Source organism: Cervus elaphus, chromosome 9 (assembly GCF_910594005.1).
Source record: "Cervus elaphus chromosome 9, mCerEla1.1, whole genome shotgun sequence".
In the NCBI taxonomy this organism is placed as follows: Eukaryota; Metazoa; Chordata; class Mammalia; order Artiodactyla; family Cervidae; genus Cervus; species Cervus elaphus.
Window position 1 is genome coordinate 27,931,873 of NC_057823.1, and position 23,053 is coordinate 27,954,925.

At 38.3% G+C, this 23,053-nt stretch overlaps 1 protein-coding gene across 1 annotated transcript in view; it reads left to right on the forward strand.

Annotated features, from left to right (window-relative positions):
- FBN2 (fibrillin 2) overlaps positions 1-23,053 on the forward strand; it is a 219,287-nt gene that overhangs the window by 172,546 nt on the left and 23,688 nt on the right. Inside the window, exons 37-54 of the mRNA XM_043912195.1 lie at positions 1,758-1,919; positions 2,649-2,717; positions 3,154-3,279; positions 4,695-4,820; positions 5,425-5,577; positions 8,843-8,911; positions 9,807-9,932; positions 10,105-10,230; positions 10,938-11,063; positions 13,171-13,287; positions 15,066-15,194; positions 15,630-15,749; positions 18,490-18,615; positions 19,270-19,422; positions 20,316-20,381; positions 20,685-20,810; positions 21,401-21,520; positions 22,488-22,610. Coding sequence (XP_043768130.1) covers positions 1,758-1,919; positions 2,649-2,717; positions 3,154-3,279; positions 4,695-4,820; positions 5,425-5,577; positions 8,843-8,911; positions 9,807-9,932; positions 10,105-10,230; positions 10,938-11,063; positions 13,171-13,287; positions 15,066-15,194; positions 15,630-15,749; positions 18,490-18,615; positions 19,270-19,422; positions 20,316-20,381; positions 20,685-20,810; positions 21,401-21,520; positions 22,488-22,610 — 2,163 coding nt within the window. The remainder of the gene's footprint in view (positions 1-1,757; positions 1,920-2,648; positions 2,718-3,153; positions 3,280-4,694; positions 4,821-5,424; positions 5,578-8,842; positions 8,912-9,806; positions 9,933-10,104; positions 10,231-10,937; positions 11,064-13,170; positions 13,288-15,065; positions 15,195-15,629; positions 15,750-18,489; positions 18,616-19,269; positions 19,423-20,315; positions 20,382-20,684; positions 20,811-21,400; positions 21,521-22,487; positions 22,611-23,053) is intronic.

Sequence of the window (23,053 nt, forward strand, 5' to 3'; positions counted from 1 at the left end):
TATTTTCAAAATTACTTACAAATATGAAAAGTAAAAAGCTTTGTTGGATACAGATGGCGGATAACAGTGACTGTTTTTCCTAAGAGGAGAACCAGCAGTTCCTCTTGAGGCTCTCTATATCAAAGAAAATAATATCATCACAGACCCTTCCAGAAACACAAGGAAACATGTTCAGTGCCTTGTTATTTGTGGTGGCAAGAATTTAGAAACCATTTTTGGAGAGTGGGTTGATTTAAAAAGAATGGCAGTTGGGCACTGTGGAGTTGACAGCATGTTATAAAGCTAGAATGAGGCAAAATACCATTCATAGAAATTTAAAATGTGCACCAAAAAACCCCCCTAAAATACTAATTTTGCTACAGCACAGACCATAAAAAGTAATATTAAGCACTTTCCAATGTTTGAGTAGGGGGAGAGGAAGGAGAATGGAGAGCAGGGATAAAAGGGAAAGAGTGGTAGGGAGGAAAGAAGGAAGGATGAATGAATACAAGCCTAGTAAGAGCAGAACCACGAGTTAACACTTGTGTTAGCACCTGAGATTTGGCAACAAAAATAAAACTTAAAAGAATTGAGAAAAGAAAGTAAAAGAATAAAAAGCTGCCCAAGTGATTATAATGTGCAGCTGGAGATGAAAACTACTTGGTAGACTGTAAAGAACTTTGGCTTGTACTCTGATGTGAGATGGGACGCCTTTGAAAGTGGCCTGACCCAAGGTAATGCTTCTGAAGGAAGCTATGGAAGGAAAAACAGACTGTAGGTGGGTCAGGGGATGAGTTAGGAAACGGTTGCAGTAGTCCAGGTGAGGGTGATGGTGGGTTGAACTCAGGTTGCAGTGATGTTGAAAGCAGTGGTAAGTCATCAGATTCCAGGTATGTTTTGAAGGTAGTGTTGACAAATCTTATTAACTGGATTGAATAAGGAGTCAAAGTTTGACTCCAAAGTTTAGAGCCTGAGCAGTTTTTAAAAAATGAGTTTTCTGTTTATTGAAAATGCAAAAAAGCCTGCGAGAGGATTGGAGCAGGTTTTTTATGTGGAAGCAAGAGTATCAAGTGTTTGATTTTAGACACGGTAACTTTAAAATAGCTCTTAGATATCTAAGAGGAGAAATAAAATACTAGGCACTTGGCAGAAAGATCTGGAGATCAAGGGAGAGGTGAAAGATGGAACCACAAATTTGATCATGTTTAGAGTGATGGAACTAATGAGGTGATCTAGATGATACTCAGAGACAAGAAAAAATTTGAGAGTCACTTATTCTCTTAAATATCCTTTCTAAACTTGTAACAGACTGACTCTTCCAAAACTTGCAAAACTTGTTGTGCATATTGAAGCAAAACTTTGGGAGAATAAAGATTATGGGAAGGAGAGGAAGGAGGTTGCATTATCACTATTTTCTGTAATAGGATACATTGTTTTAACTTATACTGGATTTCATTTCCTTTGTTGATAACCTCATGGTATAGACTGATTGATTATTAGGAAACATTTTTTGCATTCATTTTATTAAAGGTATAGAATGTCCCAGGTGAGTAATTGCTTGCTCTCTTTAGCCCATGATCTATATGGCTGTCTAAACATGGGAAAGTGTTGTAGTTGATTTAATTCCTACAACTTGGAAAAACTTTTATAAAGCACGTGATGATCTCGTGCAGGGAGTTAAGGTACAGAATTTGAATTTCATCATTTGAGTAACCTTTCTCCAGAATGACATTCTTACTACTGTAAGGACCATTGTAAACGCCTGTGTTGCCCTGCAGACAACCGCGTGGGCAACTGCTACCTGAAGTTCGGTCCTCGGGGCGACGGGAGCCTGTCCTGCAACACTGAGATTGGGGTGGGCGTCAGCCGCTCCTCCTGCTGCTGCTCTCTGGGGAAGGCCTGGGGGAACCCCTGCGAGACCTGCCCCCCTGTCAATAGCAGTGAGTATGAAGCCGAGGAAGAGGACAGGGACCCTCTGGTAGCTGAAGACTAGCTGCAGAATTCTTCTGGTGCTGGGGACGAGGGAGGAGTGAGAGTCCGAACTTTGAATCCGGACTGCTTTCAGTGATTGTGCTGAAACCGGCCAAGAAGGCTTCATAGAAAAGGAATCTGAATTCCTCTCTTCTTACTGTTTTTTCTTGATATGATGAGAAGAGAAAACAATTTTTAACCACAATCCACTATGAAGGATGATAATATCAGTTCCCCCTGGTATCACAGATAAAGGCCTTTCCTGCTTCTTTTCCAGAGTTGTTTTAGTTCAGGATCATAGATGCATTGTATTCCTCAAGTCCAACCAGGTTATATCTTAAATTGAAATGTGTGTCCTGATATGAGCATAGGTGAAACTTAACATTGTTGAATCTTTGAGTTTTCATTTACTAGCCAAAATAAGTTGTTGATACAAATTGTCTGAAAGTAGTTTTTTCTTTAATTAAAAACAAGTGGGTTTTGTTATTCCGCTTTGTAATCTATGAAGTAATGATCTTATTTCAAGTAGGATGTTAATATTCTTTTAAAGATACAGTGTCTGAAAAGGCACCTAGGAAAATATAGATACATCCTTTAGGATATGTGCTTTGAGCTTGGCAGTTGTTAAGTACTAATTCATTGTCTCAGCCTCTTGCACACAGGTTATCAAATTTCTTTTTCTTTCCCTCGTTTTGTAGCTGAATATTACACTTTGTGTCCTGGAGGTGAAGGCTTCAGACCTAACCCCATTACAATCATCTTAGAAGGTGAGTATACCTCTGATGGTCACCAGATTTAAACAAGAGCTTACTTTTAGAGAAAAGCTGGTAGAAAAGTTAGTGTGCAACAGTCCAGACAAGATGATTTTGCAAAATTACAGGTAGACAGTTGCCAGTTTGCTGACAAATCATTTGTAAGTCAGAAAGACTTGATCCATTGCAGTGGTGTGTGATTGTTCTGCAGGGAAACTCTTTTTATAATTATCCCCAACTTTCATCATTGTTAGTTATTCCTCTTTTCAGATTATAGCAGAGTTCCATGACTAAGCCAGGGGAATTCATGATCACAATAAACCTCCTGTCTTAAGTGTGCATTCACTTGGATGCATGGAAGTCTGCAGGTCTTACAATACCATGCATTTGAAAGCTGTCATAGTAACTCTTGTCTTTCATGACAGTATCTGAGCTGTTTCCCCTTTTGCAGATATTGATGAATGCCAGGAGTTACCAGGACTCTGCCAGGGTGGAAACTGTATTAACACTTTCGGTAGCTTCCAGTGTGAGTGCCCTCAAGGCTACTACCTCAGTGAGGAAACCCGCATCTGTGAAGGTAAGATGAATTCATACCTAAAAATTATTAGTGCTATTTAAAACAAAATTACTGGTCAAGTCTGGAGAAAAGAGTCCATCTTCAAGTTTTATCAAGGGATATGATGAGACTGGTTCATAGTTTTTTTCTTTTCCATCAGTGCTTCTAAGTTGTATAATGATGCATGCATGCCAGATCACTTCAGTTGTGCCCAACTCTTTGTGACTCCATGGACTGTAGCCCGCCAGGCTCCTCTGTCCACGGGGATTCACCAGACAAGAAAACTGGAGTGGGTTGCCATGCCCTCCTCCAAGGGTTCTTCTTGACCAAGGAATCGAACCCGGGTCTTCTGCCTTGCAGGCAGATTCTTTACCATCTGAGCCACCAGGGAAGCCCTGTATGATGATAGCTAAATTAATTTACAGATTATTTGCAGTAACTTACCATTATTTTTCTCTGAGTAAATGGGTTGATGATAAAGGGAGAAAGCTGAAATAGTATGAAAGCAGTCAATATAAGTTTAACTCAAATTAACTCATATTTTAACTTTATATTTTATATAGAAAAATACGTATGTTTGAAGTGGGACTGTTAGGTTAATACTTTCAGTAACTTTTTAATGTTGAACAACATCACATGAAACAGTTCAAAGGTTATGCAGATGCCTTTCTTGGTTCCATCCCCCATTTCTCATGTGAAAGTGTAATCATCCTTTAGGGGCCTGGTCTTCCCACTAGACTGCAAGCTTCTTGAAACAAGGGCCACATCTAATTCATCTTTATAGCTATAAGTTCTAACTTACAGTAGAATCTCAGTATTTGTTTATGGAATGAATGAATGAATGTTTCTAAAAATAAACATTAAACATGTAGTGTAATTATTTCCATTATAACTTTTCTATTGGAACATTTTAGATAAGCGCATCTGGAAGAAATATGCTTTAATAAGGAGAATAACCAGAAACTGTGCTACTTCGAGAATCTCGGAATGGGTGTTAATTTGAAAGGAGCTATAAAGAAAAGGGCTTTTCTAAGTGCCTTCAGTTTAAAGTTGGCACTAAAATTTGATTTCAGTGACGTAAGAGGAAAGTAGCTTTAAAGCAGTTCCATCTGAAGAGTATGAAATTTCAGTTTAAAAATATAGGCACCATTGATGTTATTTTTTTGCCACTTTGGAATAATTTATTTTGATCACCATTATTTTTAAATGTTAGATTTTGATTTTTCTGAGGAAGGGCATCTTGGTATGTGACATAAATGTATTTTTGGGGTGTTTCGTATGTAATTGGTTTAAATTCTAAATTTTATAAAAAGTAGGATGAATTCTATAAAAATAAAAATTGGGGGGCTCAGCCATATGCTTTGTTCAGTTGTTTAAGTCACTTAAATTCATGGGGAAAATATTTACTAATTAATGGATACTCTTGCATCCCGTAGATATTGATGAGTGTTTTGCACATCCTGGTGTGTGTGGACCTGGGACCTGCTACAACACTCTGGGAAATTACACCTGCATTTGCCCACCTGAATACATGCAGGTCAATGGAGGCCACAACTGCATGGGTAGGTAAAGCTCTGAAGTTGAGGAGGTCACTGTTGCTGGCTTCCTGGTCATCAGTTATCTCTCAGAGGCAAACGCGTCATAATTATTCAGAAAGTTTGGAAGTTAAATCTCTATGAATTGTAAAGTATTTCAAAGTCTTATAAACTTATGGCTGTGTATCATATTTTAATATATTTTGGCTACATAGTTACATGTTATAAAGCATGAGTCCGAGATAGAAAATTTTAACGAATATTATAATTATATATTCTTAAATACTTTTATTTTCATTCATGTAAATTGAACATTGTTTTACAAATAAGAGAACAATTAAAATCTAATATGTAATGCTTTTTAAATTAAATAAATGCATTTGAATAGAGAAATGTCTATTAACTTTGTCCCCCAAGAAAACTGAAAGTGAAATCCCTTACTTAAAAACAGGAAAGACGCTTAACTAAAAATGATTTGTGTTCAACTTATAGAATTATTTTAAGATACTTACACATGACCATGAAACTTTTCAGAGTTAGTCGAGGAATTTTAGTGTCTCCAGGTGTATGGGGTTTATTATTAGTTGCTTGCTGGCAGGATGGGTTGGCATTTTTGTTTTTCTCTATGTAGACATGAGAAAAAGCTTCTGCTACCGGAGCTATAATGGAACCACTTGTGAGAATGAGTTGCCTTTTAATGTGACAAAGAGGATGTGCTGCTGCACATACAACGTGGGCAAAGCCTGGAACAAACCTTGTGAACCATGCCCAACGCCGGGGACAGGTAAGCACACAGCTCCCGCTTCCGCGGGCGGCCAAGCTGGTGATGCAGGGGGGTACGCTACACTAGGGTGAACGCAAGGGCTACTAACAGCAGACACAGTTCTGCAAGCATCCAAGAGCTCATGTGCTTGGTTTGTTTCTCAGGCAGCCAGTCCTCTTTAAGGCCCAAACACTAATTTCTGAGATGTCCCTTGAGTAAAGTCTGGATCCTGAAAATAAGCCCCATTGCCGAAGAGTTAGAATTTTATAACACCAGTCCATTTAAACATGCTGCTTCAATTACTCTTCTCTTCATAAGAGAAGTATTTATTGAGAATCTATTTGTGTCATTGTGTTATACTTAGAAGGTGTCATTTTGATAAATTGTGATTATTTAAATTCCAACATGCTTATTAAGTTTGGTCTTGGAAAACATGCAAAAAAAAAAAAATGGATTTGATGAGTAAACTTTACGTAAAAGCAACTTAGTATCAGAGTTTTCCTTATGCATCCATTCCCTCAAACTTACATGAAATTTTTAGACAGAAAAGAGAACTGGTCTTTACACAGTAAAATTTTTTTCCAAACACAGATTCTCTTGAAAGAAAAACTAAAAGGTTATAGAGACCAGGACAACAGAATCATCTTAAAATTGTTGCCCACTCAGGTTCTTTTATGACCTGAAAAGTAGTCACTCTTAATAGCTGTAGATACTAAGAGTTGAACCAATAGGACAAATAAGAAATAATGATTATGCATTTGTTACCAAATATAGTATTATTTAGGGTAAAGTTATTAAAATATTTCATTTAACATGATGAGATGAAATTAAGGAGAGATGGTGAAAAGTGACATACAGAGCCTTTTTCAGTGGCTCAAATTCAATGGGCAAATGGATTTTCTCTTTTGTATTGAAGTATAATTGATAAATAATATCATATTACTTTCAGGATTACAGCATAGTGGTTTGACATTTATATATGTTACGGATTTATCTCCACGATAAGTCTAGTAACCATATGTCCTTGCACAATTTTATTGCAATTTTATTGACTGTATTCCTTATGCTGTACATTACTTTGCTGTGATTTATTTATATTATAGCTGGAAATATGTACCTCTCAATCCCTCACATCTATTTTGCCCTACCCCCTACTCCCCTCCCCTCTGGCAGCCACCAGGTTTTTCTTTATAACAAAGATTCTTATTTCTGTTTTGTTTGTTCATTCGTTTTGCTTTTTAGATTCCACATATAAGTGAAATCATACATCACTCGTCTTTCTCGGTCTGACTTACTTCACTTAGCAAAATGCCCTCTAGATTCATCCATGTTGTTGAAAGTGGCAAGATTTCAACAACATGACTGAATAATAATATGTGTGTGTATATATATATATACACGCACACATACAGTATACCATCTTGTTTATCTGTTTGCATATCAATGGGCACTTAGGTTGCTTCCGTAGCTTGGCCCTTGTAAATAATGCTACAGAGAACATAGGAATGTATATGTCTTTTTGAATTAGTGTTTTGTTTTCTTCAGATAAATGCTCAGAGATGGAATTGCCGAACTATGACAGCTTTATTTTTGATTTTTGAGAAACCGCCATGCTGTTTTCCATAGTGACTGTACCAATTTACGTTCCCACCAGTAGTATACAAGAGTTGCCATTTCTTGTCACCTTCACCAGCACTTGTTATGTGTGATCTTTTTGATAACAGCCATTCTGACAGCTATGAGGTGATGCCTCATTTGCATTTCACTGATAATCAGTGATGTTGAGCATGTTTCCATGTGTCTGTTGGCCATCTGTATCTCTTCCTTAGGAAGATGTCTATTCAAGTGGTCTGCCCATTTTTAACTGGATTATTTGTATTTTTTACATTGAGTTGTGAGTATTCTTTATATTTTGACATTAATCCCTATTGGATATTCATTTGCAGACGTCTCATTCTATTCAATAGATTGCCTTTTCCTTTTGTAGATGGTTTCCTTCACTGTGCAAAAGCTTTCTAGTTTGATATGGTCCTGTTTGTTTATTTTTGCTTTTTCCCCCCTTGCCTGAGGAGAAAGATTCAAAAAAATACTGCTAAGACCAATGTTGGAGAACATCCTGCCTATGTTTTCTACTAGGAGTTTTATGGTTTTCAGTCTTATATCTGTTCAGAGTTTTATTTTTTATATGGTGTAAGAAAGTGGCCAGTTGCAGCCTTAGGCAAGTGGCTCTCAGTTTTCCCAGCGCTATTTATTGAAGGGATTGTGTTTTCCCCACTTAACAGTCTGGGCTCTCAGATGGCACTTAGATTATAGTCTTCTGTATGTTATCTGATACTGTTTTCCAGAGTTTTATTCCTGTTTGTAGAAGTGGGCATTCGAAGAATTATGCTACTTAAAAATTAGAATTCTTTTAAGGTCCTGTTAGTTTGGTGAATTATGTGTAGTAGTGACGCTCATGCTGCTGCTGCTAAGTCGCTTCAGTCGTGTCCGACTCTGTGAGACCCCATAGACGGCAGCCCACCAGGCTCCCCCGTCCCTGGGATTCTCCAGGCAAGAACACTGGAGTGGGTTGCCATTTCCTTCTCCAATGCATGAAAGTGAAAAGTGAAAGTGAAGTCGCTCAGTCGTGTTCAACTCTTAGCGACCCCATGGACTGCAGCCCACCAGGCTCCTCCGTCCACAGGATTCTCCAGGCAAGAGTACTGGAGTGGGGTGCCATTGCCTTCTCCGAGTGACTCTCATAGTCTCTGTTTTACTCCATGAGACGTTGTTTTTGATGCCTCAAATTTCACGTTCCAACAAACAGACGTTTATGTTAAAAAAAGTTATGGTTCATTCATTACTCATTGTGAACATGTTTCACCACTACAAAATTATCTTTGCATGCCTATGCCTTTGTGCAATTCTAATTCCTTTTTAAATTGTACACTAACCTAATTTTTCAATTTACATACGTTGGACCATTTTTAAGGCCTTGCATATCAAAATAAAAAGAGTTTAAATGCCTTAAGTAGATATTTTGAACTCATAATGATTTACTTATTTTCTAGTATCTGAGCAGTAAAATGTTAATGATGATAACAGCAATAATAATAATGATAAAAGTATGCCTAGACTCATTCACTCCATGCAAAAACTGATATTGTGGTCAAATAAATATGATTGAATTAAAGTGTCTTGTGAATAATATAAAATATATTTGTCAGTTAAAGTAATACTATGTAAAGGGTTTTTTGAAGGAGTATGAGAATTTTAAGAGTGTATCTGCTTTGTTTATATTTTAAAGCTGACTTTAAAACCATATGTGGAAATATCCCTGGATTCACCTTTGACATTCACACTGGAAAAGCTGTTGGTGAGTTTTTCTAGATTATGTTTCTTTTAATACATATATATAGCATTTTGTAAAAATTTGTTCAGTGTTTTTTAAGTTTAAAGTATCATAAAAGATAAAACTCTGGATTTGGATCTGATATAGTTAGACAAGAAAGAAGCAGCGTGTTTACAGATTACCAAGTGTTAATAGTGGGATTAGTCCATCAGCCTGGAGTGGGTTGCCAGCCTTGTGGTTGAGTTATGATACAATAGTTGTGTGACTACCTCAAGATTTCATACATATCAAGCTAAAGCTTTAGTTTTTCTCATTATGAATATTGTATTATCAATACATGATTCTAAGTAATCCACTTTATTTTATTAACCTTTATTGTCTGTTTTCATGAGTATATGTTTAAGTTTTGTATATATTTTTACAGTATTTTTCTCCCTATCTACTTATGAATTTGCAGAATTATTAATTATATAAATTTCTTTCTTCTGAATGTGCTTTCCTTGCACAGTCTTCTTTTCTTCCTCAAAGATTAAATGAACAATATAATTTTAAATGTCCATTATCAATGCACAGATAGCAAAGGACATAAAATTAGGAAAATACAGTTGGCTTTATCAAATGAGTAATAGCAATTAGGTAAGCCTGACATGTAACTTAAGAGGAAGCTTGATTCCCTAGGAAGTTCATTTGCTCTGTTGACACTAGATCACTTGGTATATTTGATCAACTGCTTCCATTCTTTCATTACTGTCCAAAGGAAATAATATTTTGTAGTCTATTTGCTTTCGTAAACCACAAAATCACTCATACCAGTATAGGATTGATTTTTGAGACTGAGTGTGTGTTTAGCATTATTCAATGTTTTATGATAAATACATTAAGCAGAACCATATATTTGATCAAATCTGTTCAATTGCAGACATTGATGAATGTAAAGAGATTCCAGGCATTTGTGCAAATGGTGTGTGCATTAACCAGATTGGCAGTTTCCGCTGTGAATGCCCTACGGGGTTCAGCTACAATGACCTGCTGCTGGTCTGCGAAGGTAATCCGAGCCATGAGTGACCTTATCAGGAGAGTTCGGCAGACATAGCTGGTTTTTAGTTTTCTGACTTACTGTTTCTACTACAACATTTAGGAGTTGATCACCAGATTGATTAGGTGAATGTAATACTGATGCCATAATGAAGTAAAAAATGGAATTGTTGCTCTTTCAGATATCGATGAGTGCAGCAATGGCGATAACCTGTGCCAGCGAAATGCAGACTGCATCAACAGTCCGGGCAGCTACCGGTGCGAGTGCGCTGCAGGCTTCAAACTTTCGCCCAACGGAGCCTGTGTGGGTAAGAAGAGAAAGACTCATTCTTTGATACTGAGCACCATTGTAGGCCTCTGTGGTGGCTCAGATGGGTAAAGAATCTGCCTGCAATGCAGGAGACCTGGGTTCAATCTCTAGGTAGGGAGGATCTCTTGGAGGAGGGAATGGCAACCCACTCCAGTATCCTTGCCTGGAGACTTCCATGGCCAGCAAAGCCTGGCGGGCTACAGTCCATGAAATTGCAAAGAATTGGACACAACTGAGTGACCAACACTTTCACTACTTTCACCACATTCTGTATACTTACTTCCTGCACTAAAGAACTACCTATGCTCTCCTATTAAAAAAAAAAAAGATATTTTCAAATATAATTTTGAGGAGATTTTTCCAAGAAAAACTACTCATTCATATTGAATCTATTTCACCATATCTTTTAGATTCTTTTGTTAGGAAAAGAAGACTCTCAATGGATTTTTCCTAGAATTGGAACTGAAATAAAATAATGTCCTTGAGATATACCAATCAACACGTAAAAAGATTGCATGATTTAAAAAGAGGCCTGTATACTTTAAAGCCTTGCCTTATTTTTATTCAACTCTTGTTATGGTTCATTTTCAGCCTATCTGTAATAATTACTAGCAGGCTATAGAAACAATGCCTGTGGGAAAAAAATGAAGGAATCTTAATAAAGATCAGATATGTGTAACATGTGTTTTATTTTTTTTGTGTTAGATCGCAATGAGTGTTTAGAAATTCCTAATGTTTGCAGTCATGGCCTATGTGTGGATTTACAAGGAAGTTACCAGTGCATCTGCCACAATGGCTTTAAGGCTTCTCAGGACCAGACGATGTGCATGGGTAAGAAGGGGAACATTATTTCCAGGGGGTGTCATGGAGCTGAGACTCCAGAAGAGATTACCATTCGGTCACCCGCCACAAGTAACTACCCTGTCTCTGTCCGAAAGAGTCTTAACAAAAAATGAGCTATGTGAAACTGTTTATGGTTTTAGTCAATGTAAAATGTGTAAGCAGGACGCACCACAATATGTTCTTGGGTTCAATGGTCACAGCTTTCTTCCCCAGATGGCTTTTACATGCTTATTAACCTGAGCTTTCAGACACTTGGTGTTACATGGAAATCGCCGTGGTACCAGGTCTCCATTTACCCCTCTTTGTTCCAACTCCAGGGGCTTCCCAGGTGGTGCTAGTGGTAAAGAACCCACCTCTCAATGCAGGAGATATAAGAGACATAGGTTTGATCCCTGGGTCAGGAAGATTCCCTGGAAGGAGGGTATGGCAACCAACTCCAGTGTTCTTGCCTGGAGAATCCCCATGGACAGAGGAGCCTGGCAGGCCACAGTCCATAGGGTCACAAAGAGTTGGGCGTGACTCAAGTGACTTAGCACACAGGCACAGTTCCACTCAGAAAAGCCTTTGGGAATGCTAGCATGCAAGGGAAGAGTAACGGTGACAGTGTTGAAATGAACACATACACACACACATATGTACATATGCTTCTTTCCCCCAGATCACTGAACATATGAGATATATCTGCTTGCTTGGCTGTTTCAACTCTTAAAAACAGTTTTTAGAAGCAAAGATGGTGAAACTTTGAAAAGCCCCAGTACAGTAGCTAATGTGATGGCTAGTTAAGCAATAATTGTATTCAGTAAGTACTTGCTGAGCAGATGATTAATAAGATTTCCAAAGCAGATGGGCTTTTGGAACTCAGCTTAACTTCGGAACTCACCTTGGAACTCAGCTTAACTCCTTAAACTGATGTCAGCCACTGGCTCATCTCCACTGAAGCACTCTGCACTTGCAGGAGGAAAATTAAATTTAAAAGTTGACAATTTATAATTAGCATGTTCTCAGTGTAGAACAGGCTGAAGTTGTGCATCTACTCTTTTGGTATTCAGGATACACTATCTTTTTGAATTGTACGGACTTCAGTACAGCAGAACAGCAGAATTAGTTTCCTTTATGGCATATCTGTACAGGAGCACCCCCTGAAGAATGTCTCCGTTCTTCCAGTGCCTCCTAAGAGATCCCCTGCAGACATCTTCCGTGGTTGCAGGAAAAATTCTCTAGGGAATGCTTGTGCAAAGGACACATGGAGGATGTGGCCCTATTTGCATAAACTGTCTGAGATGGCTTGCTTATATGTTTCTCCTGGCTGTTCTCTCTGAGAAAGAAGATATGATTTGCTAAATATATATATATATATTTGTGATATTTATGATTCATATAGAGAAAATCTGTCCTCAGTTTTAACAATTCGCCCATGATGAAAATCAGCTAGATTCCTTGGTAATATCTCTCTTAAACAAAACTGCTTTCTGAAGGAACAATAATACCCCCTTTTTTTCACAATGGAAGAGTTTTAGCAGCCTGAAATTCATAGTCTAGGGAGTCTCCTCCTTTATATGACTGTGACCTTTCTAAATATTAATTCCATGTTTTTGAAGGCTAATAACATTGAACTCTAGTAGACTTCTTCAATTTAGAGTCCACTGATTCATAAAATTTAGAAAGTTAAAGTTTACCTTTGTTGTGCTGATAAATTAAGATATGAAAATTTCTGTGGAAGCATTTATAATGCTTAATAGAACAAATTGTTTCAGTGTTTCAAAAGATTTATTTCCCCATAATTGACAAGCAAACTTATTCATTTAAAAAACTCACTAAGGAAATGTAGACTAATCTCACTTGCTTATTAGTCCAGTTCTTTTCTGAGTCTTATATGTTCCTGTAAGTTATCAAGTGCCAATTTTTCTTAATAATTTTCTACTTTAGAGTTTTCTCTACCTCATACTTACTTTTCTCAAATAAATGTGGGTTCTTAGTATTGAATGAGAAAAATCTAAGTAAGCCAGTAGTTTAAAAAAATATATCTGAAAGTTTGATAGGCTACATTTTTCTGGTTTAAAAACTGAATTCCTTTGAGCCAATGTTTTCTTCCTAGATGTTGATGAGTGTGAGCGGCATCCATGTGGAAATGGAACCTGTAAAAACACCGTTGGATCCTATAACTGTCTCTGCTACCCAGGCTTTGCACTCACTCATAATAATGATTGCATGGGTAAGTACTCAGTCCTTCATTGCTTCTGTTTCTTGTCTACAGAACATCCTAAACACAGAGTAAAGGCGAAGAATGAATAAATTTTTATTATTCAAATTGCAAGCATGTGCCATAAGAGATGTAATATCATTGACTAACTTCTGCTTAACTGAAGTCACAGTATTGCCTCCAGTAATCATGAGACAGTCTGCTGGGTTTAGTACTTATGTCAGTCAAATCGATTCAAGGGTAAAGGCCATGCAGATGGCCTTTAAACTATTGGGACTGATTTATGGTTTGGGGTTATTTTTACCACTTAGATGGTATCAAAGGCAGACCTCTTATGGTTTCAGGTTTATTACAAGTATTTCATATAATCCATTCTTGATTTATATTCAAACACTGACAGTCTCCAGCTTAGAAAACATATTGTGTCTTGAAACTATTTTCAGCCAGTTCTTGAATCCAGGGCTGCCTTTTCCCACAGGAAGAAAGCATGGTGACTAGGTTTCTGAACCAGCCTGAGAAGCCTATTTAATCTCTGTGAAGGACTGTAAATTCTCAGTGGAAGATAAAACTGTCTTCTCTCCATGGCACAGAATTTTAGTCTTTGCCTCTAACAGGCAGTGATTGAAATAAAAATTGAAAGTGACTGGAGGAGAAGGAAGAGGATCCTATCATTGGTGGAGAAGTTAGTAATAGACATGACAAAAAGCATTAATGATATTTCATTTACCACATGCCAGACTCTATAGTGCTTTCCTGGTGGCTCAGATGGTAAAGAATCCACCTGCAATGCAGAAGACCTTGGTTAGATCTCTGGGTTGGAAAGAGTCCCTGGAGGAGGGCATGGCGACCCACTCCTGTATTCTTGCCTGGAGAATCCCATGGACAGAGGAACCTGGTGGGCTACAGTCCATGGGGACACAAAGAGTCAGACACTACTGAGCGACTAAGCATAGCACACAGACTTTATAGGGGTGCTTTCCAACACAATATCTCTTAATCTCTTAGTTCACAATCTCTTAATCTCTCTCACAGTCTCTTAATTCACATAATCCCATGAGTTAATGTGAAAGTAACTCAGGCTTCCTGCTTTTATGGAAAAGTATCACCCGTCAAACCCACCTCCCAATTTATTCCAATACGTATTCCTTAATTTTCCTTGTTTTTCAAAATTCTTCAACTGTGAAAAATTCAGACCTGATTGAACATTTTATTCAACTACCACCTTGTTGTCTATAGTTTTTCAGACCCTTTATACAGCTGAGGAGAAGGAAAGATACAGATATGGCTCTGATTGAAGTATGATCTGTAAACAAACAAAAAATTACTCATCCCTGAGCTTAACTGCAAACCTAACAGTTAAGAACATTTTTTTTTCAGATTCTGTTTTGTGTAAGCAAAACGTGTCAGCAATTCTAGAGTGTTTTTCATATAATTGATTTTTCTATATTTTATATGCTTTTTTATTTGTCCTTTGAATACAGTCAGCTTATCTCCAGATACAGTTCTCTACAAACTGGACAATCCAGTTAAATCCATGTGTCCTCTTAAATCCAGGAAAAGAGCTATTTTTTGGTTGGAAAGAATGGAAAGCTTAAACCAGCAGGAGAGGTCTATGTGACATTATTAGTCACCTGATCCTTACGATACAAGACATTTTTCTCTGTTGATGAGGGATTGTAATGTCGGGTTTTTGTAAATGTCTACCAATTAATATGTTTTTAAGTTGCAACTTGTGATACAAAATATATGTAAGAGCTCTCTCTGAAAAGCTAACTCTTATTTACTTACAGACATAGATGAGTGCAGTTCCTTTTTTGGTCAGGTGTGTAGAAATGGACGGTGTTTTAATGAAGTTGGCTCCTTCAAGTGTTTATGTAATGAAGGTTATGAACTTACTCCAGATGGCAAGAACTGTATAGGTAAGTATCTAAACAACAAACAATAAAATAAAGTCTTTGTGTTGTTTTGTTTTGTAAAATAATGATGTGACTCCCCCCCACCCCCAGCACAGCCAACTTTGGGACTCATTTGCATTTCATTTGGTCATCTGAGTACATGGGCCAAGATAAGTTTCTTGGGAAATTTTGGTAAAAGGTATAAACCAAAGATTTGGAATTGTATGCAGTGTTTTGACTGGGACAGAGCTCGAGGCTATCTGTGTCTCAATTAAAGTAGACAAAGGAAAATTAACCTCTTGCCAAATGAGTAATACTCAGGGTGTCAAAAATCTCTGAGGGTGTATTTCCCCATAGTAACCTGGCAGATCAGAGGGCTTGAGTTGAATTCATGTTACTATCATTTGGCAACAGTGATGTCATCTGTAAGTCATCTTTTTTTCTTGTTTCTCTTTAAAGATACGAATGAGTGTGTTGCCCTGCCCGGCTCTTGTTCTCCTGGCACCTGTCAGAATTTGGAGGGGTCTTTCAGATGTATCTGTCCCCCAGGTTATGAAGTGAAAAGCGAGAACTGCATCGGTAAGGCTGATGTTTGAGCCCATGAACCGTTGAGTATGATGAGATCTGGTACAGACTCTGTGGGTATATGTTAAACCTAGACCACTGTAAGCATACTGACCCAGGGAGTTAAACGCCTAGCTGCCTACATCTGTTTTATTGAACCATCAGAAATGATTTGAAGGTGGAATGGTAGGAATAAAGAATTTGAGGATGAGGGATTTTTTCATTAACAGAAATCTTATACTAGTCAAAGAATTTTCAGTGCACGCTAATCTTTTTTCCAAATGTCAATAGAGACCTTCTACTGAATTTAAAGAGTGTCTACAAAAGTTGTAATCTTTGGCAACCAATTTTAAAACAGCTATTAAAGGTGTCTAGAGTCCTAGAAATGTGAAGCAGAAAATCTTGACAATGCTGCTGAGACATTTTTTTCCTTGGGAAAGCCGCATGTCAAAACAGAAAATATTAATCCATTTGTCATAACAGATGTTTCTCTGTGGAAACCCTCCCAGCATACAAGAAATCTTGTAACCACATCAAAAGTGAGTCCCAGATTTGCCTGGTGGGCATGATGAAGACTGACCTTTTTACAGTTACTTTATTTCACTTTTGTACAAATTATTTTTAACAGTCTTGTTGAAATTCAGAAGCACCAGCATCCTAGTGTGGTTCTTCTAACATGAAATGATTGCTGAGAGTTTTTTGCCTTTGAATTACTGTTTCTTAAATTCTGTATAGCTCTTCTGTTCACATTTAAAGGACTTATTTAGACAGAACCTAAGGAAACAGTTTACATAGTAAATTTAATTATTTTTCAGATCATATAATTACAAATAATGGGTCTCCTTAGTCATTCTAATTTGGTGTTTATATCCTTTCCCCATTTTTGTCTGATTTGTATAGTTCATTGTAAGATTTTCTAGTGTTTAATGTTTACAAATAATAATAACACTAGAAGCATCCTAACAAAAACTTTCTTGAAGAGTTTAAGATCTTTTCTTTCATCTTCTTTGTTTATACTTAATCTTCATCACCTCTGTGATCCATCTCTTTATGGAATAAGCATAATAGCAGTGTGTGAGCCATTAGGAGAGAAAAATACTTGTGCCTCTTTGTATCAGAAAGACTTGGCTACCTTTTATCTTAGTGAAAAACAATCTGTGATTCAATTAGATGTTTTTTAACCTCGGGAGTATTTTATTTTCTTTATCCATTGATAAACACCACCACTATTTCTCATGTCTTAAAAATGTGTTTTCAATTAACTTACTTCACTGTAAGACTATTTCTTTCAGCCTAGAATCTCTCTTCTACCAGTTTTTCTAGATGAAATGCTTCCTACCACGAATTCTATGCACACACACACACACACACACACACACATCCATTCTGACATTCCACGGACATTACTATGGACATGCAGCATCTTTTAGATGCTGGAAATATAAAAATGCAGCTTTTGTCAGTAAGTAAGGTAACTTACTGCCTAAGAGAAAAGATAGATTTTGTAAATGACTCCATGTTGTAAAACCGCCCTTACAATCCAATGTGACAGACCCTGCAGCGGGCTCTGTTCAGGATGTGGGTCACAGCAGGAGGCTGTGAATAATGGTGGTGGTGGTGATAGGATAGCAGGTCAGCAAGCCTAGCATAAGGATTGGCGACATTTGAGGTGTCCCTGAATTTGATAAATTTACTAATCAAACAGGGAAATGGAACAGGGAGGCAGCCTGCAAACAGAGGCAGAACAGACGTGGTAAGGGGCGTCGGTGGCCAGCTCAGGAGATGGCCGTTAGTCCTGCAGATGGCACAGCTCAGTGCAGGCTCTATTAGAGAGGAAGTGATGTGACTCACTCACTAAAATTCTGCCAGTATAGACTGAGAACGTGGTATGTGCCAGACCCTGAGCTAGACCATGCTGAGGGTACAGCAGTGATCTAGACAGACGCATAATGTCCTCGTGGAACTTACGTTCTCGTGTGCCTGGGATCGTGCAGTGTTTATTCATTTAGTTAAAAATCACCCATTAAATAAGGGGCCAGATATCACTGGTAAGGAATCTTTGTCTGTTTCAAGGAATCATTCTGGGGGTGATGTGGAAGTGATAAAATTCTCATCCCAACGTCTAAGCTCCCTGGTTCTGTAGGCACAGATTCTCAAATCTGTTTTAGAAAGATCGTGTTTTAGAAAATCGTGTTTTAGAAAGCAAACCCTGGTTGCGGTGTGGAGGGGGGAGAAGGAAGTGTAGCAGTCCAGTTGGGAGACGTGATAATCCAGGTGGCAGATAATCCAGATGCTGAGTTTGAACGTAATGAGAAGGCCACATATTGCTTGATTGTGAAAGTTGAATGATTAAGGAGAGGAAAGACTGTGACTCCAGCTCCCCACTGTGGGTTGCTGAGGGCGAGGGGCATCAGAGAAGAGGACCAGGGCTGAGGATGTGATGCCCCTGAGACATGGAAGTGGTCCACTCAGGCCTGCAGGACATACAGACACCTCCTAGGAGTTAAGTCCAGAGAACTGGAGACTGACTTAGAAGTCTGGGTCACATGGATCATTGAAACTGGATATAACCTTTGACATTTGAAGCAATAACAGTTTATTGTAAAGATAAGCTAATCATATAGACAGTGTAATATATTGTTTCACATTGAATATCCAATGGCTAGTGAACTGTTAAAATATGGACAAATTATTTTCAGATATTGAGCAGTGTATTGATTTTATTAAATCAGTAAATTATCTTGCTGATCTGCAGATATAAATGAGTGTGATGAAGATCCCAACATCTGTCTTTTTGGTTCCTGCACCAATACTCCTGGGGGCTTCCAGTGCATCTGTCCCCCTGGGTTTGTATTATCTGATAATGGACGGAGGTGCTTCGGTAAGTTTTGAAATGATTTCTCTGTCATCATCAGCCCTCAAACTTCAGAGCTAGGCAGGAAGCCATGATGTGTAGTGCTTGTCACTAAAAATATGCCTCTGGCAGATACATCATCTGTAAGTTTAAAACATAAGGTCCCGAGTGTATAGGCACTGGACAGTTTTTAAGGTGCTTTGAATTATCTGCTCTGTTTCTACATTTTTTAAAAAAAAGTCCACACCAAAAGAAAAATGGTTGTCTTATTTCATCATTTTCATTTTGTTGTTGGCATAAATTTTCTGTACATTGATGATGAGTTGCTTCTGATATGACGTAACTTACTGAAAGCTACCTAGGTTTATTTTGTTAGCCTATAATGTAACGGTGAGTTAAGAAGACATGGAAATCATTTTAATATTGAGCGCAATCTCTCAAATTTCTGAAGCACATTATTAAGATATATAATTAAATGCAGTTTTATAGAGTGGTCAACTTAAACTGGCAAATGACATCAGCAATTAAGAATTTCCAGGCCTGTCTTTTAACTGCGAATATAATCTGCGCCACATGTTCAACCCATGAGAAATGTTCTATCAGTAACAGAATTATGCGTAAATTATTCCATCTTTTTAAATGACCAGTAAGGAGGTCTGTGATGTTTGCTTTCTTGATTAGATACCCGCCAGAGCTTCTGTTTCACAAACTTTGAAAATGGAAAGTGTTCTGTACCCAAAGCTTTCAACACCACGAAGGCAAAATGCTGCTGCAGTAAGATGCCAGGAGAGGGCTGGGGGGACCCCTGTGAGCTGTGTCCCAAGGATGATGAAGGTAAGAGTGGTGAAACAAAAGCCACTTTGTCCTAGTTTTGGACTGTCTAGCAGAACTCAAGTAATTATGAATGTTTTGAAGATGAAAGCATCCCCTCACTTACAGACCTTCATGGTTCAGTGAGCTCCATAGCATCAGGAACTTCTTTCAGCTTTCATATTCAGAATGTGTAAATGCAGAATGTTACCCCATTATTTCATTGCTTCCCCCAAGGTTAGCATTACTTGCTTTGAAAGGAATGAATTTGAAGGGTGAAGGGCAGTAGATCCAAGGAGGGGGTGAAAATTACATTCCAGCTGGCTGCAGGAGTCCCACGTGGGTATTGTATCACAGGCTGGGGCTCCCAGAATCTTATATCAAATTCTTGGAAGCTGAGTCAACACAGTAGCCATTTGCAAGAAAAGACCACGAGCCTCACAGATTTTATTTGCATAGCCGAACAGCACGATTGTTCCCAGCAGGCTCGGAACTGGCCTGGTCTCTAGGTCAGAGGTGGCTTCTGCGTGTGATGGGCAGAGTGCTCTGTTAGTTGTTCAGTCATGTCCAACTCTTTGCGACTCTGTAGACTGTATTCCACCAGGCTCTTCTGACCGTGGAATTGTCCAGGCAACAATACTGGAGTGAATAAGGCTCTTTGGCTGCCCAGAATTAAATGAGCAAGCAGACAGGGTCAGACACCCTGAGTGGTACCCATCGGTGGCCACCCCAAGCTCAGGTGACCTCTAAATATGCTCAGTGTTGCTTTTGCAATAAATTACAAAATAAAGACTCTTACTAAAAGTAGCTTTGTAGAGGAAAAATAAGTCTAATTTTATGTATATCATTAATCAGTTCTTAAGTTCTCTGGTGGTTGAGACTCTCTGATAATCAGGAATTTGTCTTTTTCTCTGTAGTGGCATTCCAGGATTTGTGTCCCTATGGCCATGGAACTGTTCCTAGTCTTCATGATACCCGTGAAGGTGTGGTTTGATATATTTTATTTTTATAGTCTTACATAAATACAATATTGTACGTTTGTTTTATAATCATGCTGTTTTCACTGTATAACATATCTTGTATTGCATTTAATGCACATATATGATATTTATTGTATATCATACGCACTATATCATAAGACTATGTTGCAGCATATGAAATACATGTTTCTCTGATAAAAGAAATGCTCATATGTTTTAACACTTTTAAGCCTCTTTTGAATAGATACATGCAGTTTTGGCATATCTTTTTATATAAGAAAGTTAATGGATGATTCTGTATTTTAGATGTTAATGAATGTCTTGAGAGCCCAGGCATTTGTTCAAATGGTCAGTGTATCAACACAGATGGGTCTTTTCGCTGTGAATGTCCAATGGGTTACAACCTTGATTACACTGGAGTGCGCTGTGTGGGTAAGTGCCGAGTTAGTGCCACATTTCATACTTTTAAGGTTGTTTTCTTTCTTATATTCAGCAAAAGGTCTCTCAGGCACTCTGGGTGGCAGTGGGATTTACAAAGCCAAGATAAGTAGCCATAACTGCGTTTTCTTCTCCCATTCTACATTTTCCAGCAACATGGGTTTATTTGAAGATGGAGTGAGTTGCCCAATCTCTGCCTTCAACCAGATACACAAACTCTGATGTGTCTAGAGCTTTATAGCTTGCCAAAACCACTAACTGGGAAAGAGGTCTATTTTACTTTATGACTTTCCACTTCTGCTCTTGTAGCAGAAGATCACGTCCCTCCCTGGGTTTGTGATTTTTTTTTTTTTTTTTTTAGGGCAAGCACAGCTGTCTGAAAGTTCAGAGAATTTCACACTTGACCCTCAGGGTTCTCTGCCCTGCATAAAGGCTGGCCAGCCAAGACCAAGGGCGGGGGTGCAAGAGTCATGTGTGTCCTGCACAGATCTGGGACACATGTGAGGGCCAGATGGCCATTCCTGGGCATACTTTTATTAAACTAAAACTGCCACATTTTGTGTCACTTTCTTATTCTTTTTCAGATACTGATGAATGTTCAATTGGCAACCCATGTGGGAATGGGACGTGCACCAACGTTATTGGGAGCTTTGAATGCAACTGCAATGAGGGCTTTGAGCCAGGGCCCATGATGAATTGTGAAGGCAAGTGATACTTTAGTATCATTTCTTCTTGATATAGAAAGAGTTTTTAATGCCTCAGCTTTTGTTTATATTGTTCTTATGTTCTACTGGTGATTATATTCATCACAAACATATTTTCCTTTACCACAATGAGCACAGTTACAAAAGCTACTCTGTAGCCCTTGTCTGATAATTCAGCATCTCCGCCTTCCCAGAATTGGCATCTATTGCTTATTTTTTCCCTTGAGATTAGGTCACATTTTCCTGGTTCCTCAGTCTGTTGGTTAATTTTGGATTATGTGCTGGGTATTGTGACTGATATCTTCTGGAATCAGTTATATTATTTCAGAGAATATTGATGTCTTTGTCTTAGCAGGCAGTTAATTTACATAAAGTGGACTGTCAAGTCTGTGGAAGACAGTGGTTCACATTTAAATTATTCTCTTTAAACCTTAGTGGCTAGCTTCTTTGATTTTGGCCCACACATGGCATGGTTAAGTCAACAACTTGTGCTGAGTTTATGCAAAAAAAGGAAAAAGGTATCTATCCCGCTCTGGCCCTCTCATTTCTGGGATTCCTCCACACTTCTCAGCAGCCTTGGTCGCCCCAAGGCTCCCTCCCGTGATTTCTCGGGACAGAAGCTTGGAGAGTTCCTATTGGAGATTTAGCTGCCAGGTGCTACTGTGCCAGGACTGATGCGATCCACAGGGAAAAAAAAACAAAACTGAGCACCTCTACTTTGCCGTGTATTTACTGAGTTTTAACTCACCGCTAGAAACCACTTCAGGTGTTGTTTTTGTATTTATTTCAGAGTTTATAGTTGTTATTTGTTGGCGGATGAGTTAGGTGCCCAGTTCTCCTTACCAGAAGTGGAAGTTCTGTTATCCTATTACTTTCTGTGTGACTGCCAAATAAATACATCAGTGTTTATTTAAGCGAGTAGTTAGAACTCCAGGCTGAGTGCATACCTGCCTGTTTCCTTGATCAGATATCAACGAGTGTGCCCAGAACCCACTGCTGTGTGCTTTCCGCTGCATGAACACCTTCGGCTCCTATGAATGCACGTGCCCGATTGGCTATGCTCTCAGGGAAGACCAGAAGATGTGCAAAGGTAAGGCCCCAGACCAGGGAGGAGTAGGCTCATTATTCGTAATGCTGGAAATATATTTTAATCATTTTGTAGCTCTCAGCTGTCTTCTTGTAGAGCTGTGCAGAAATGTATTCTTTACAGCACTGCTGGTAGATTTCCATTCTAAATAACAAGATACTTGATAGTCTGTCCAGTCAAGTAAAGAATAAAGATGTCACATTCTTGAGCTCTTACTAAAGCAAAGATAGCCCTTTCCTAAACTTCTTATCTTGAGGACCAGTGCTGAAATTTTTATAACTCTAGAATATAGCCAACGGTTGAGACTGGGCTCCTCCTTTCTCTGTCACATAAGAAGATCACATTTTGAGAGCCAGAAGACCAAACGTATGACTTCGAAATACTCAATGATAGCCTGTTCATGAATTTGTCTTATTTTCCTGTTTTTCCTATTGAAAATATTTTCT